General features: G+C 37.1%; 1 protein-coding gene and 1 long non-coding RNA gene across 8 annotated transcripts in view; one reads left to right on the forward strand and one right to left on the reverse strand.

Annotated features, from left to right (window-relative positions):
• The window catches only part of ASZ1 (ankyrin repeat, SAM and basic leucine zipper domain containing 1), a 76,912-nt gene extending 60,553 nt beyond the window's left edge, over positions 1-16,359 (reverse strand). The window contains exons 1-4 of one of the 6 annotated variants that reach the window (XM_054495544.2): positions 14,015-16,359; positions 13,504-13,603; positions 9,202-9,324; positions 7,126-7,237 (exon numbers count right to left, since the gene is read on the reverse strand). In XM_054495544.2, coding sequence (XP_054351519.1) covers positions 7,126-7,237; positions 9,202-9,324; positions 13,504-13,603; positions 14,015-14,119 — 440 coding nt within the window. In that variant the 5' untranslated portion in view covers positions 14,120-16,359. Of the gene's footprint in view, positions 1-7,125; positions 7,238-9,201; positions 9,325-9,766; positions 9,847-13,503; positions 13,606-14,014 lie in introns of those variants that run through there. The other 5 variants (XM_054495545.2, XM_054495550.2, XM_054495546.2 and 2 more) reach the window with 5 other exon arrangements.
• LOC129040732 (uncharacterized) overlaps positions 9,901-16,879 on the forward strand; it is a 55,080-nt gene continuing 48,101 nt past the window's right edge. The window contains exons 1-2 of one of the 2 annotated variants that reach the window (XR_008503718.2): positions 9,901-10,165; positions 11,250-11,424. This is a non-coding gene — a long non-coding RNA (uncharacterized LOC129040732). The remainder of the gene's footprint in view (positions 10,166-11,249; positions 11,425-16,879) is intronic. The other variant, XR_010126975.1, reaches the window with a different exon arrangement.

The raw sequence follows: 16,879 nt of genomic DNA on the forward strand, positions 1-16,879 counted from the left end.
CATACTTTCATAGTTTGCAGAGTTTTTAAGTGAAAATATTCAACTATAATTTAGGGAACAAGACAGAAAAAAAAAAAAACCCAAATCCAAAGATACAGGAAGTTTAACACAAACATATGTTTTGCAACAATATAAAAAGTCACGCTGTTTAAACTGTTGTGAAAACATCCTAAATATAGACAAGATGAGGAATATAAATACATTCTACTGGTGGATCCTGTTCAGATTAAACTGTTGTAAATACCCTTATCAAACCTCTGTTACATTCAAAGGCACTTAAATACTTGAGCACCAATTTTCTGTTCCGTGAAAAATAACATACCATTTATCAGTGAGTTGTAAAGATTATTTAGACAACGTATTAACACAGACAAGCAATTAACACAGTGCCTATTACACAGCAAATATTCAATAAATGTTTCATTTACAAATTATAAAGCCCCAAAATTCTAAAGCCAAAATAAACCAGTATTAAATTTCCATATTTGCCAGATACCGTACACTGTGTTAAATATTGTCAGTATCAAGATCCAAGAGATGCATAAGATGTAATTTGTGTCCTAGAGGCTTAATTTTAAAAACGGCTTTCAAGTTGTCAGTTTTTACCGTAAGTCCCACAGACGGAAAATGAAAAAATAAAAGAAAATAAAGAAAAAATAATAAAAGAACAAAGTGGACCTACATATCATATGGAAAGCTGTCCATGAATTAAATAAATGCTATTTCCAAAGCTATTTTAAATAAGATTTTAAAAAAGTTTGCATGGGAAGGAAAGAATTACAGAGCTGACACAAAAATAGTTATAAATAAACTTTAAAAATCTAGAAGATGTGATTTCTATTTCTAGTAATTGCAAGTTAGATAATTTGGACCAAAATTGTGAGGGAATCTAGAAGTTTTTTAAAAATTTCTTAAAAACTGAGGAACTAAATCCATTATTTTAACAACAGATTAGAAGGTGAAGTGAGATTTAGTGACCTAGAGGGAGGATCAGAAGCTATAATCCAGAATATGGCACAATGAGACTGAAAAATGGAAAATGAAAGATATTGAGGATACAGTGAGAAGATCTAATGGATATACAATCAGAGGCTCAGAAGGAGGATGTAATATTTGAAGAAACGATAGATGAGAGATTTTCTAGAACTGCAAAATTTAGAAGATGCTTGTCATGGTATCATGATGGAGATACCTTAATAATATCACATTAAAGGGATGTTTTTTCCTTTTCAAGAAGCCACTTTCAAGATGACAGAGAAGAAATGTTGGAAGAAGCTACAAAATTTTTGCAAAAAACATTGACACCCAGGAATACAAATAGTATTAGCAAATTTAAATGTTTACTTAAAACAAAATTTGGGTGCAATATAAGCTTTAAAGCAGATGAGAATTACTCCTTTAATGTGTCTATTTAGTTAATAAGTTTGGAAATGTTCACCATCAAATGATAAAAAATATAATTATTTATTTTTATTATACTTTAAGTTCTGGGGTACATGTGTAGAGAGTGCAGGTTTGTTCCATTGGTATACACGTGCCATGGTGGTTTGTGCACCCATAAACCCGTCACCTACATTAAGTATTTCTCCTAATGCCATTCCTCTCCAAGCCCCCCATCTCCTGATAGGCCCTGGTATGTGATGTTCCCCTCCCTGTGTCCCTGTGTTCTCACTGTTCAACTCCCACTCATGAGTGAGAACATGCAGTGTTTGTTTTCTGTTCTTGTGTTAGTTTGCTGAGAATGATGGTTTCCAGTTTCATCCATGTCCCTGCAAGGACATGAACTCATACTTTTTTATGGCTGCATAGTATTCCATGGTGTATATGTGCCACATTTTCTTTATCTAGTCTGTCATTGATGGGTATTTGGGTTGGTTCCAAGTCTTTGCTATTGTGAACAGTGCCACAATAAACATATGTGTGCACGTGTCTTTACAGCAGAATAATTTATAATCCTTTGAGTATATACCTAGTAATGGGATTGCTGGGTCAAATGGTATTTCTAGTTCTAGAGTTCTAGATCCTTGAGGAATCACCACACTGTCTTCCACAATGATTGAACTAATTTAAACTCCCACCAACAGTGTAAAAGCATTCCTATTTCTCCACATCCTCTCCAGCATCTGTTGTTTCCAGACTTTTTAATGATCGCCATTCTAACTGGCATGAGATGGTATCTCTTTATCTGTGGTTTTGCTGTCTGCAGTAATCTGAGGACCAAAAATATTAAATAAAAAATTCATAACTTTTGAATTGCACACTGTCCTGAATAGTGTGATGAGATTTTGTACTGTCTCACTTGCGATACGAATCATCTTTTGTCCAGCATATCCATGCTATATATACTACACACCCAATTATCACATTGACGGATATGTCTCAATTATCAGATTGACAGATCTTTTCAGATCATTTCAGGTCACCAAGAAAGGTGAGTACAGTACAATAAGATATTTTGAGAGAAACCATATTCACATAATTTTTATTACAGTATATTGTTATAATTGTTCTATTTTATTATTATTGTTAGTCTCTTACTATGCCTAATTTATAAATTATCACATATATGTATGCATAGGAAAAAACACAGTATTTATAGGGTTTGGTAGTATCAATGTTTTCAGGCATCTACTAGGGGGTCTTGGAATGTATACCCAGCACATAAAGGGGAACTCTGAAAGAAAACCGAAAAAAATGAAATGAAATTAAAGAATGAAAACTGAAAAAAATGAAATATAAAACAACCAAAAAAGGTATTTAGTGATATTAACGTTTAGTACACGTACACAAATGGCTTGCAGAAGCAAAACAAATGGAAACAACCACAGCATACACCAAACATGATTCTCAATAAGCAATTCAGTAAGTAAAATAAAGGAGCGGGCCAGGCGCAGTGACTCATGCCTGTAATGGGAGGCCAAGGCAGGTGGATCACTTAAGGTTAGAAGTTCGAGACCAGCCTGGCCAACATGGTGAAACCCCATCTCTACTAAAAATACCAAAATTAGCTAGGAGTGGTGGCACACCTGTAGGCCTAGCTGCTTGGGAGGCTGAGGAAAGAATCACTTGAACCTGGCAGCTGGAGGTTGCAGTGAGCGGAGATCCACCACTGCACTCCAGCCTGAGTGACAGAGCGAGACTCCATCTCAAAATAAATAAATAAATAATAAAATAAAAAATAAAGGAGTGGATAGTCAGTGCTTGCTACTTGAAGCATTGATGCAAGGCGCTTGTCTCTGTTTAGGGACTTAGAAAAACGTATTATATTGTCAACACTTATGCTGCCTTAGCATAGAGCCTAAATACTTTAAAATTCTGCCTACTGAAATCTTGTTAACAACTTTATGGCTTTTTTGTCTTTTCTTTTAATTTCTAAGCCAATTGATTTTCTGCGTTACTGGAACACCTGCTTTTCTCAGGCCATAAAGAAAATAGCAAACTACTAATACACAGAGCATGGATGAGTCTTAAAATTTATTATATTCAGTTAAAGAAATCACAAAAATACTCTATAATTCTAGAACAGAAAAACTTTATAGTGGTAGAAGCAAGATCTGGATCACATGGTTGCTTCTGGTGGAGAGGGAACCGGACTGGCAAGAGACACAGTGGAACTTTCTGGAGTGACAGAAATATCCCATCTTCTGGTGTAAGTTACACAAATGTATGCATTTATCAAAACTGATCCAACTGTACACTGAAAATCTGAGTATTTTAATTATGTGTATGTAAATTATACACAAGTTAAAAAATTTAAACTATTACAGAATTCCCTCAGTACCATCCAGCGAGATTTCTAATTAGTTAAGTAGAGGAAATTCAACAGTTTCTTCTTAATCTTTATTCTTCTATCTACTCACTTGTAGTGTAGTGCAAACAGAACCAAGTAATTCAAGTGACTTACTTTCATTTTAAGATCTACAAACCCCTAGAAATTATCTTCCTGCTCCTAATACAAATCAGTAACTCATTTTCCCCCATTTTATCTAAAAACTAAGATCCTGTCTTATGAGGTATTTCCACAGAATGGAGAAGAGTTCATGCTACTTTACACATGGAAACTGAGACTTCAATCTCAAGCTTAGAGGCTGATCTCCAAGACTTTGCTATTAATTTCACTTCATGAGACAAGACTACTGATTCCATACTAGTTAAAAAAAAAAAAGTTAGAAGCCAACTTTCTTTGCACCTATCAAATACGTGACCATCTATCTAGCTTTCGCAAAATCTAGCCATTTATGTTTTATGGCTGACTCTTTCCTTGTGCTCTTTTTCTTGAGAGGTAATTTTTCTCAGCAATGGCATTGCTCAACAAAAGAGGCTACATCAACAGCTTGAAAGTAAATTCATCTGAAGATCTGTTTTTCTCCTTGACATCTGAAGAGTGGTTCCCAGATGTATTGCTGGTATCTTTTGACACTTTTTACAGGAATCTAAAGCTCCCAATCTTCTAATAGGTTTTGATTTTTGTCACTGCTAATGAGTTAGCTATAAAATTCTCTTCAAATTTCATTGTATTCCCCATATGTCCTGATATGTTTTGTCTTTCACATTGACAGCACGCTATCCCCCAATGTCCGCTAATGCTATCCTTCTTATAAAATTTGCAGCCTAAAAGCACTATTTGCCATAACTTATCCTCTTTTCAGCTCTATCAAGAAAACACAATTCAATTTTATTGCTTTATGCTTTGAGCATTAAAAAAGAAGCAGCTGAATAGTTTTTCAGGTTATTTCTCACATCTATTAATTAAATGCATATTGCTTTATTTTCTTCAACCATTCTATAAATCCTCTAATTATTTTAGAGTTGATCACATACCAATAGAAATCTTGCGCTCTTTCAAATTCATCTGCTCATTTAGGATTTTCAGTTTTGAAACTGCCTTATAGTGTCATTGCCCTATAGTTTTTAGCATAAGATGCTAACCTTGTGTCATTTTAATTCAAATGGAATCTGTTTTTCCCAATACATCTTATGTACCTAAAGGATATCTTCTAGTTCTTGAGGAGAAAGAATAGTCTAGAACCTATGACACTGGCTTGACTGACTTCTGTGTGTTTACAACATTTTAGGTGATTAGGAGGGTAAAGACTTCACTACCTACAAAATCTCATAGAGGCAGTCGGAAAAAAAGTGAAGAGCACCAAGCAAAAGTTTTATCTCATGCCACTTCTAAAGGTATACATCAAAATTACAACACTCATGGAAGTTTACTTTAGCGAGGAGTACTAAAGCACATGTCCTAATTCCAAGGTATAACCAGATCCAAAAGTTACATTTTACTAAGGATTATACCATATATGAGGATAAAAGTTTCTGTTAAAAGTTTGAGGCCGGGTGCAGTGGCTCATGCCTGTAATCCCAGCACTTTGGGAGGCCGAGGTGGGCGGATCACAAGGTCAGGAGTTTGAGACCAGTCTGGCCAACATGGTGAAACCCCATCTCTACTAAAAATACAAAAATCAGCCAGGCGTGGTGCCACACGTCTCTAATCCCAGCTACTCAGGAGGCTAAGGCAGGAGAATCATTTGAACCCAGGAGGCAGAGGTTGCAGTGAGCCAAGATCGCGCCACTGCACTCCAGCCTGGGCGACAGAGCAAGACTCCATCTCAAAAAAAAAAAAAAAAAAAATGTTTGCAGGTAGGCCAGTTATGGTGGCTTACACTTTTAATCCCAGCACTTTGGGAGGTGGAGGCAGGCAGATTGCTTGAGCCCTGGAGTTCAAGACCAGCCTGGGCAACATAGTGAAACCCCATCTCCACAAAAAATACAAAAATTAGCCCACTGTGGTAGTATGTGCCTGTAGTCCCAGCTACTTTGGATGCTGAGGTGGGAGGATCACCTGAGACTGGGAGGCAGAAGTTACAGCGAGCTACGATGGTGCCACTGCACTCCAGCATGGGTGACAGAGCGAGACCCTGTCTTAAAAAAAATACAGGTTTGCAGGTAGTTTCTCTGCCAGTTCTTTTTTATCTTTGTTTAAATATTAATTATCCACTCAATACATCTTGGCCCTTCTCACACTAGATCAGGGTTTCTCACGCATGGCACTACTGACATTTGGGGATTTGTAATTCTTTGTTTTGAGGGGTTGTTCTATGCATTTTGGGATGTTCAGCAGCATCCCTGGCTTCTATCCACTAGGTACCAGTAGTATCTCTCAGCTATAACAATCAAAAATGTCTCTAGACATTGCCAAATATCCCCTGAAAGGCCAAATAGACCTTGCTTGAGAACCACTACAACTAGACCAAAATATTATTTTTTTAAATCTCAACAAAGATTTAGGAATTATCTAAAGCTGTAAAGTACCTTCCAAGGTTGCTGTCCAGGTATCATAGAAACTGAACCAATTTAGAAAAAAACTTCCAGAGTGAAGCATAATTATTTCTGTTTATCAGGTACTAGATCATCATTATCTGAACTAATGAATTATGAATAATAATTCTATTTGTGCTAGACATTTTTGTTAGATGGGCTACTTCCTACTCATTTTAAAGATTAAATGAAACACAAAGAGAGATTTAATAGGAAGATGAAATAGAAGAATCAGAAAGGAAGCCAATGTGATAGAAATTTTAAGCAATCTGATTCATTTTTATTACTGACATTTCAAAAGATGCAAGATACATTTACTGCTTGTCTTCAATGCATCTAGGCACTATTACATACATGTTATTACCTAGTTAATTCGTGAAGTCTTAAGAAAATGGAAACAATTAGGAAAATAGAAAATGGATATATTTTCTTAGTATTTTTGTAAAATTGTTTAGTTGTTAAATGTTATAGAGAGAGAACATTAAAAGGCTTTACTCTTACAGGTCAATCATCATATTCTTTAGAGTAGTATGATTCACAAGAAAAGATACTATAGTTTATTGTCCTCCTTTCCCTATCATTCTAAATTCTTATGACATTCCTCTCAAAATGTAGAGTTGAAAGACTACTTTCATGATATCCCCTTCCTCTGATAATCTTATAGAATTGGAACCATGACCTTATGAACTATTTTCATTCATCAACTATTTGGCCAAGTAAACATTGTTCATGATTTTTAAAAGGCTGATACCAAAGAAAAATTCTAATTTGACTTGAATTTTGAACAGATATAAAGGCTCTTACCTACAAGCAACATTTGGATCAGCATTTCTTGAAAGTAGTAGTTCTACACACTTCAAGATCTGTTCCTCTGAGCCACGAGCAGAACATGCAGTTATCAAAATACTTTGCTTATCTATAGTGAATAGAAAAGTGAGGAAAAACCCCCATACATCAAGAGCATCTATTAGATGTCTTTACCACTCAAAACATTCTATTATTGCACTCTAAAACTCTATAACCTCTTCCCAAATCTCTCACTCTTAGCAGGTAACTTTGTCTTCCTTCATCGAAAGATGAGATTAGACATGAATCCCTTCAGTCTCCAAAGTTTATCTATAATTCATTTAACTTCCTTCCCCTCTTACTCCCATTACTTCAAGAGAACAGAAAGTGGTTAAGGACATGGACATAGCCACATTGTCTGGATTTGAACAGTTTTTGGTTGATTAAAATTTGCCTTGCTAAACTCATGTTTGGGAAACAATGATCTATAGTCTCTGATTTCACTTCTTATCCATTTGACAACTCCTGAAATCTGGCTTATAAACTACCCTACTGAAATTGCTGTAACTGCCACATCCATTGGTTTGGTTTCTTTTCAGTCCTTTTGTACTTGATCTTTCTGAACTCACTGTTTCCTAAAACTCTTCTTCCCTTGGCTCTCATGGTGTCAGCAAAGATCAGAGTAAATTAAACACAAAAAACACCTATTTTGAATTAAGACTTCAAAATAGGTCACAACAGCTATGATTCACATTAGTGGCTCAATACTGAAAGAGCATATTCTAGTCCCGGTTCTGCCACTGAGAAACTATAACTCTTGTGATATCTTAATAGCTCATTAGATCTAACATACAGATAAGAATCTAGTATCTGCCCTTTGTGACAGGGCTATTGTGGGACACATAAAAGAACTTACACATACATTCTGTGAAAAATATATTTTATAGCTCTAACTATCCCTCTGATTACAAGGAGGGATAAGTATAAAAAGAATAATTATTAATTAATTTTTTGAGCAGAATATTTTATACACTTTTGACAACCTCATTCCTAAGCATAGCTTTCATGGAGTAATTTTTTTTTTTTGAGACAGTGTCTCACTCTGTTGTCCAAGCTGGAGTGCAGTAGCATGATCGTAACTCACTGCAACCTCGAACTCCTGGGTTCAAGCAGTCCTCCTGCCTCAGCCTTCTGAGTAGTTGAGACTATAAGTGTGTGCCACCACTCCTGGCTAATATTTTTTTATTGTTAATAGAGACAAAGTCTCACTATATTGTCCAGGCTGATCTTGAACTCCTGGGATCAAGTGATCCTCCTGCCTTAGACTCTCAAAGTGCTATTGCTAGGATTATAAGCATGAGCCACCATGCCTGGCCAAGTGATATTTTTAAATGATATAATAAAAAGAAAAATCTAACAGAAAAGATTAAACATGAAACTGTTGCTAAGACAGAAATTTATGTAAAATATATAAATGAGAAAAAAGAATAAAATTGTAGGTATAAAATGTAAAAATCAATTCTAAAATGAAACCTATACCTGAAATTATGAAGCAAATTTAATTGTCTATTGAGAATATGTTAAAAATAAGTAATCAGGAATTCAATGTAATAATTAAACTGGATTTGCTCATACACTCTTGTTCTTCTTACACTCAAAGCACTTCTGAATGGAAATTATTTAGTAACAAGGACAAAGATGGATTTCATGAACTATCTTTGAAACAACTTTAAGTGATGTAATTTGGAGTTTAGTTTAAAATTCCACAGACTGATTTTCAAGTAATTTGCCACTAAATTATAAACTTTTTAATATTTGTTTCAAAGAATTTTTCCTTTAAAAACAACCAAAACCTTAAAGGTATATAGTAACAACCAGTTATAAAGATACCACAACTGGAATTTATGTTTTTGGAAAGAGAGTTTTTCAGAATATGTATGGTTTCTAATTTGATTTTGTATATTATTTACACAGTATAATGAATAGAAAGGTTACTTCAAACTGCTTTAGTTTTTTTTCACTTTATATAATAGCTACTTGGAAACCAAGGAATCACAGTAAGCATAATCATTTAAGTTATCTGAAACATCTTACCCTTCTCAAAGCTTGCATTAGCACCTCTGTCCAAAAGGACCCGAACCAGCTCTGCATTGGCAACACTAGCAGCATACATAAGGGGAGTCCATCCATACTGAAAGGTGGAATCTACACTAATGCCTGTCAATATAAAAACAAGCTTTTAAAAGCACACTACCACCAAAGAAAAAAATCAGTCACCTTATATGCTTAAAGTACTGTGTAAAGTGACGTACATCACGTACTTTATTCCACCATGGGAAGTTTTTAATGGCTTCCAAAAAACAGAAAATAGTTATATCAGGACGTTAACACAATTTGCTAACTTCAGTTTCACTACAGGCACTACGTTCCGAGACTGATCTGACTGATGTTTTTATCATATATGTAACTGAGTATGTATATTGTAACAGATTTTTACATGCTACCTTTTTTTCTCTAGGGGAGCTGGAAAGGTTTCACAGAGGTAAAATGTCTTTTAAATTAGAATATTATCCCTGGGCAATATCAGTTATCTCTATGGTTGAAAATACTACATATATCCCTCAAAAACCTTTAACTTTATTCGTAACACTAAACTTACCCATGGGTGACTGATAAAACATGAAGCTAAAAAGATAGGTTAAGGTTAGATTATGAAAACTCCCTTAAGAAATGCAGACTCTGTTTTGTGATGCGGGAATTGACATCATTACATATGTATTATAAAGACAACATAGATACCACTATTGAGAATGGGACAGGAGGCAAGGAAACTAGTCACAACGCAGGAAGTTTATACGAAAATCAGAGCAAGGGCAGTGGAGAGAGAAAGGAAGGAAAACAAAAGGACATTTCAAAGGCAGGGTCATCAGAATTTAAAATTACTTTGAGGAGGAGGTATGATGGAAAACAACAAATTAAAAATGACTATCAAGTTCTGTCTTGGACAATCGAATGACAAGCAGTGAGCTAAAATAAAGGGAAATATCAGCTATTGAAAGTAAGTTTTTTTTGTTTGTTTTTTGTTTTTTTTTAGACAGGATCTCACTCTGTCACTTTTCTGGCTGTATAAACACTGGGTCACTGAAAGACTACATATGTCTAATTTCTAACTGCCTAATTTTAATTGATATAAGGTACATAATAATCACTGGGAGAAAACATTAAACCATCTTGGTATAGACATCTACTGCTAGCCCTACTTGTCTTCTCTAACAAATCTTCCTCTTGAAACTGCTTCGATTGAAAGCATATCAATGAGATCAGAGAAAAGATCATTGTTTTCTCAATTTATTGAGAGTACTGCTCAAACTGTGATAGCAAAAATAGAAAGGAAAAGATGCAAAGAAAAAGAAGCAAAGGCCGGGCGCGGTGGCTCACGCCTGTAATCCCAGCACTTTGGGATGCCAAGGTGGGCGGATCATGAGGTCAGGTGATCGAGACCATCTTGGCTAGCACAGTGAAACCCTGTCTCTACTAAAAATACAAAAAAAAAAAAAAAATTAGCCAGGCGTGGTGGTGGGTGCCTGTAGTCTCAGCTACTCGGGAGGCCAAGGCAGGAGAATGGCGTGAACACACGAGGCGGAGCTTGCAGTGAGCCGAGATCACGCCACTGCACTCCAGCCTGGGCGATAGAGTGAGACTCCATCTCAAAAAAAAAAAAAAAAAAAAAAAAAAGAAGCAAATGTGGCATTTTAGTATAAAAATTCTTACTAAAATTCTAACTTAATATTTAACCTCTAATATTTAACATAAATTACTAAGCACATATTATGTTCCAGGCATAGTGCAAAAAAAGGTAAGTTTCAAAAGGAAGAACACAGTATATTTATAGAGCTCAAAAACATTCAAAATAATACTATATTGTTTAGGGATATAGTAAAAGTATAAAGATACTCATAAGAATGATAAACATCAACTATAGAAAAGTAGTTATCTCCAGAGGGGGTACCTTACTTTTCTGAATGTCTAAAATATGTCATACTTTAAAGAAAATTGAAAATGATAGTACACAGAATAACAAAAACTGGAGACATCTTCAAATGGTTAAAAGTGGCTGACTCAAAATGTGCTTTTATTTTTAGTTTCCAATTGGTGCAGAAGCATGTTTCAAGAACAATAATGACTTTGAAAGGCAAAAAATTAACAATATTTTTAAAAAGAGTTACATAATGACATCTGGAAGGAAATACCCTAAAACAGGAGTTAACCTGTGAAAGTGAGGCATCAGTAGCAAGGGGAATGACAGTGAGGACAACGGTAAAGAAATCTTTCTACTTCTACCTATATCTCTATTACTGCCTTTTAAAAATGAACTTTAAAAATTTTGTAACTAAAAACAAATTTCAAATGGTTGACTAAATACTTAGCAGCAGGCTCTGTTCAAGAGACTGAAAAGCTCACACCTGCCCATCAATTATATCAAGTCTTAATCTTTCAAAAGCCTGTATCCCATTCATTGTACCTAGTCCCACTACTCCTAAGGCAAATTTTCTTTTCTAAAACAAATCTCTGCCTATTCCACCCCATGCTATGTACACTATACATATATTAATATTAGGTATTTGGGCCTCCTTCTACTTATTCAGAGTTTATTCAACTTCATTTTTCAATTCCAAACTCAAGTTCCATTGTCCAAAAAGTCAAACTGATCCTTCTCATTTCTTGTAAGAATAACAGGTAATGTTTACATAATTCCTACATGTTCTAAGTCTTTTAAAAGTGTATTTTAATTCTCCCCCTTGCCAACAACCCTTTGATATAATAATCCTCATTTTAAAAGGGGCGGAAATTGAAGCTTAGGAAGATTTGATAACTTCGTCAAGGTTACAAAGCCATCAAGTGGCATGGTTAGTAATCAAACCCAGATCTGTCTTGTTTTCAAAATTATTTACTTTTCAGTAAACTATGCATTGATTCTAGCATAGAAGAAAAACATTATGCTATATATAATCACATCTAACTACCTTGTGTGTGAATGTTTTGTATCTACAATGGCAAAAACAATTACTTTTGCACCAAACTAAAGTAAATGCTTGTTATTCCTTTGAGTAATTTTAATCATTATAATCAACAATTTACATTTCTATATGAAGGTAATTCAAAATTTTTTTTCATTTAATACACAAAAAAAAGTCATGAAGCCCAGGACAGAATTATGATGCTTTACATAAAGAAACTGATGCTCTCTGGCTGGTGGCGGTGGCTCTTGCTTGTAATCTCAGCACTTTGGGAGGCCGAGGTGGGTGATTACTTGAGGTCAGTAGTTCAAGACCAGCCTGGCCGACATGGTGAAACCCCCGTGTCTACTAAAATTACCAAAATTAGCCGGGCTTGGTGACTGGTGCTTTTAGTCCCGGCTACTCGGGAGGCTGAGGTGGGAGAATCTCTTGAATCCCGGCCCCCAGATGGAGGTTGCAGTGAGCTAAGATGGTGCCACTGCACTCCAGCAGGGCTATAGAGAGACACTCCAACCCCTTCCTTCAACCCCCTAAAAATGAAATCTGATGTGCTCAGTTTAAATGCCTCTTCCAAGAAACCAGAGTGGGCAATAAACTGGAAGAAATTATCCATATATTTATTCTGATTCCTAGCTCAGGCTTCATTCCACCAGCACAAAACAAAAAACTGTAACGAGAAAGAACTAAAATGTAGTAGAACCAATTCTTAAGAAACATACAACAGGCAGGGCACGGTGGCTCATGCCTGTAATCCCAGCACTTTGGGAGGCCTAGGCAGGCGGATCACGAGGTCAGGGGATCGAGACCATCCTGGCTAACACGGTGAAACCCTCTCTCTATTAAAAATACAAACAAACAAAAAAAAAAATTAAAAAAAAAATTAGCCAGGCGTGGTGGCACGCGCTTGTAGTCCCAGCTACTCAGGAGGCTGAGGCAGGAGAATCGCTTGAACCCGAAGGTGGAGGTTGCAGTGAGCTAAGATCGTGCCACTGCACTCCAGCCTGGGCCACAGAGCAAGACAACATCTCAAAAAAAAAAAAAAAAAAAAAAAAAAGAAAAGAAAAAAGAAACATACAACATTACAGCAGAGTAAATGAAGAGAAAATTAGGAATGATCAGAGTGGGATAGGATTATAGTAAGCCTCTTGCTTGAAGGAGGGGGAAGAACTGATGGAAGATAAACAGGGTGGCATTTCAAATGTAAGGAGAGAGGAAGAAAATAAGGCAGACAGGACTCAGTCAACGAAGATTATGCAGGATAACTGATATATTAACATTTGTTGCGTTTCCATTAGAAAAGCAACATAAACCTTTTAAAAATAAGGAATCCTTGCGAACTTAAGACAGTTGTGTCAGATGAAACTGTCCCTTATCTCACCAGAATCTAGGAGCTCCTGGACCAATGAAACATCTCCGATGGTCATTGCTTTCTTAAATTTTTCTTTCTTTTCTTCAATGGGTAACAGCCCTTTCAATTTCTAGAAAAGTAAACATTTTTAAAAATTCTTGTTATATATTTTTGTTTCCACCTCATCAGGAAACAATAATGTTTGGTTAAGTACACAGGTTTTTTTCTTGGCTTTATTTTGACTGATACAAAGTTTGAAAAGAATTCGTGTCGAAAATTATCTTTCAAGGGAATAGGTAATAATGGATCCAAACCCAACTGAGGAGCTACGATGACCTAAAGAAGCGTATTTGGTGGTAACCACAGTTGGGGAACAGGAGGAAATTTGTGCGGGTTTGCTTGAGTACAAACGCCCGTATTTCCACTGGGAAAAAGGGAAATACATGTAAGGAAGTGAGAGGTTTCAGCAGGCTAGGCCTCGCCTTCGAGGGCCAGGGGAGGCCGAAACCAGGTGTGGTCAAGACAAGGCCTCCTCCGCTACCTGAGACGTCCGGTCGAGATACCCAATCTCCCAGCCGTCATCCTCGCTCTCGCTACTCTCGCCTCCGCCGGCCACAGGCAGGCCGCGTAGCGCGCCCGCCGCCATGCTAGCCAAGGCAGCTCTCTGTGGGCACCGCTCTCCCTTCAGCTCTCCGGGCGCAGGCGCACCGGGGTGGGGCGTGCGCAGGGATGCGCGGGAAGGAGCGCCGTGGAAGCGCTGCGGGCTGGAGCCCTCCAGCGCAGGCGCACAGCGGCGCGCTGCTCACCTCCTTGCCCCGTCCCTAACCTTGAGGCTTCCTGAGGTGAAAACCTGGCGTATCTAACACTGGTGATGAGGTTCGTGCGCCAGGCTTCTGCTGGCACTTCCAGTTCCTCTCAGGGACTTACCTTTCGACCTCTTTAAAGTATTTGCTTGATGAAATTCTTGCTCTGCAAGGAATGCCTTACTTGTGGCAGGAGCACACTAGGATTTAACGGCAAGTAAGACTAGACTTTCCCCGCCATCCTTTTCATCTGCCCCCTGCCAAACGTCTGTTAAATCTGTATCCCCTGGGAGACGGACTCTTCGTCGGAACACCTCTCTCAGGAGCACCACTCAGACATTCAAGAAGCCCTCACACAAATAGGAGCCGACGAAGGAGCCAGGAGAAAATACTGCCCCAAAGAATTCTTCCTTTACATTTCATATGATCTTAGATCTCACCTTAGATTTAGAAGCTTCAGACCATCAAATCACTTCCTCGCTATGAAGTGTAGATGTCCTAGAGGAAAATATGAAAGGAGGGGGTTTCCGGGTACAGTGGATCCAAAGAGCCAGAAAGAAAGAAATGACTTAAACGCCCAGAGAGCGAATAGTACAAACAACTCCAGGTGGAAGTGGCCCAAGCTCGAACTCACCTTTCTACATGGTTCTAGATGGTAGAACTTCTAGATGTTGGTAACACAGTGATTTTCTTTGCCACCACAGAAAAGTAGATCCACCAAGAAACAGGGCATATTATATGTATCTCAAGATAATAGCCATGCACTATTATTTGAAAGCTTTTGCGGTTTTCTTCTTGCAGATTCTTTGATAAAAGATTTTGAAATTATTTACTTCAGAGGCTCAGAGGTAAGTATTTTTAAGTAGTTTAGCTATTTGGGGGCCACATCTGTCTTTCTAAATGCATTCATTCAATAAATGCTAGGGATTACTTAGTACAGCCAAGTGCAACTATGTTTGGGGAGACAACGTCAAAGATAAACCATGGAGCCTCATGGAGCTCACTTTAATAAGTAGAGATAGACAATATGCAAGGAAACAAAAATACTATTGCAGATTGTAAGTGCTTCAAAAGAAACAAGTGCTCAGTTTCTGGAATCAAACCACTTTTGTGTTTCCTGGGGGAATCACTAGCTGTAGCTGTGTGCCCTTGGGCAATTTACTTAGCATCTATCTGGGTACCAGCTAACTTATCTGTAGAATGGAGGTGATGATAGTACCCACCAAATAGAATTGTTATGAGGACTAAATGCAGTCATGGGCTTGGAATAAGGTCTTTCTCAATGTAAGAGGTAGATTTTAGATAGGATAGTCAGAACTGTGCAGAGTCCTAAATAACAAGCCGTATAAGAGTGGGAGAATAGAGCTTTCCTGGCAGTGGACAAGTACCAAGGTCCTAAGGCAAGAAAAAAGCGACTCAGGACCAGGATGGGGCAAGTGAGGCTGGGGCAAGTGAGGCCCCTAAGAAGCAAAGTTTAAGGAAGTACTGTCAGGGTCCTGCAAATTCAGTGAGTGCCTTTTTAAATTTTGCTCCTGGGTCACCTCACTTACCTTAGTTCTTGTCCTGCTTGGACCAGAAAGAAGGCCTGAGGCTACAGCTTCGTAAGGATAGGCGTGTGTGATGAGAAGTCCTTGTGGGCCTTAAGTAGGAATCTGGATTTTACTGAAAGCAATTGAACAGTGAAATGTTTTTAAGCTAATGGAAGACATGTTCTGATGTGTGTATGTATTTAAAGACTCTCCAGGTCTATTGTAGAGAAGGTTTTTGGTTTGAGCAACTGGCTAAGTAGTCGTTGCATTTACTGAGATGGGGGAAGACCAGTGGATAAATGTGAAGATTTAATAGGCATCCCAAAATTAACATATTCAAAACCAAGCAGCCAAGTGTAGCTGTTAAGTGGTTAGTTGGATATTCATGTGTGGCCCTTGAGGAAGCCTGGTCTTGGATATATAAATGTGGGAGTCATCCACATACAATTGGTTTTTAAAAACCTTAGGATTTACCAAGCAATTTTTTTTGTAAATATGGAAAGATTATTCCAAATTGTATGTGGAAAGGCAGAGGAAGTAAAATAGTTAAAACAATTCTGAAAAAGAAGAATAAAGAAGGAAGAATTGCTCTCCTTGATTTCAAGACTCATGTGTAGCCTTGATTTCAGGATTTTGTGATATAGACCAATAGAACAGAATAGAAAACCTAGACATAGCACCACACAAGTACATATAGTATGACAAACTAATTTTTGATAAAGGTGCAAGATCAATTCAATGGAGGAAGGATAGTCTTTTCAACAGATAGTTGTGGAGCAGCTGAATATCTTTAGGTAAAAAATGAACTTCAACCTAAGTCTCATGCCTTTTACAAAATTAATTCCAAATACATAATAAATGTACATGAATGTCCATAGTAGCATTATTCATATTAGCCAAAAGTAGAAACAACCCAAATATCCATCAACTGATGATTGGATAAACAAAATTGGTATGTCTGTACTATCTGAATTAGTTTCCTAGGACTACAAAAACAAATTACCACAAACTGGGAGGCTTATAACAACAAATTTTTTTCTCTCACGGTTCTGGAGGCTAGAAGTCTAACATCGA

The sequence above is a fragment of the Pongo pygmaeus genome, chromosome 6 (genome assembly GCF_028885625.2).
Source record: "Pongo pygmaeus isolate AG05252 chromosome 6, NHGRI_mPonPyg2-v2.0_pri, whole genome shotgun sequence".
Lineage (NCBI taxonomy): Eukaryota > Metazoa > Chordata > Mammalia > Primates > Hominidae > Pongo > Pongo pygmaeus.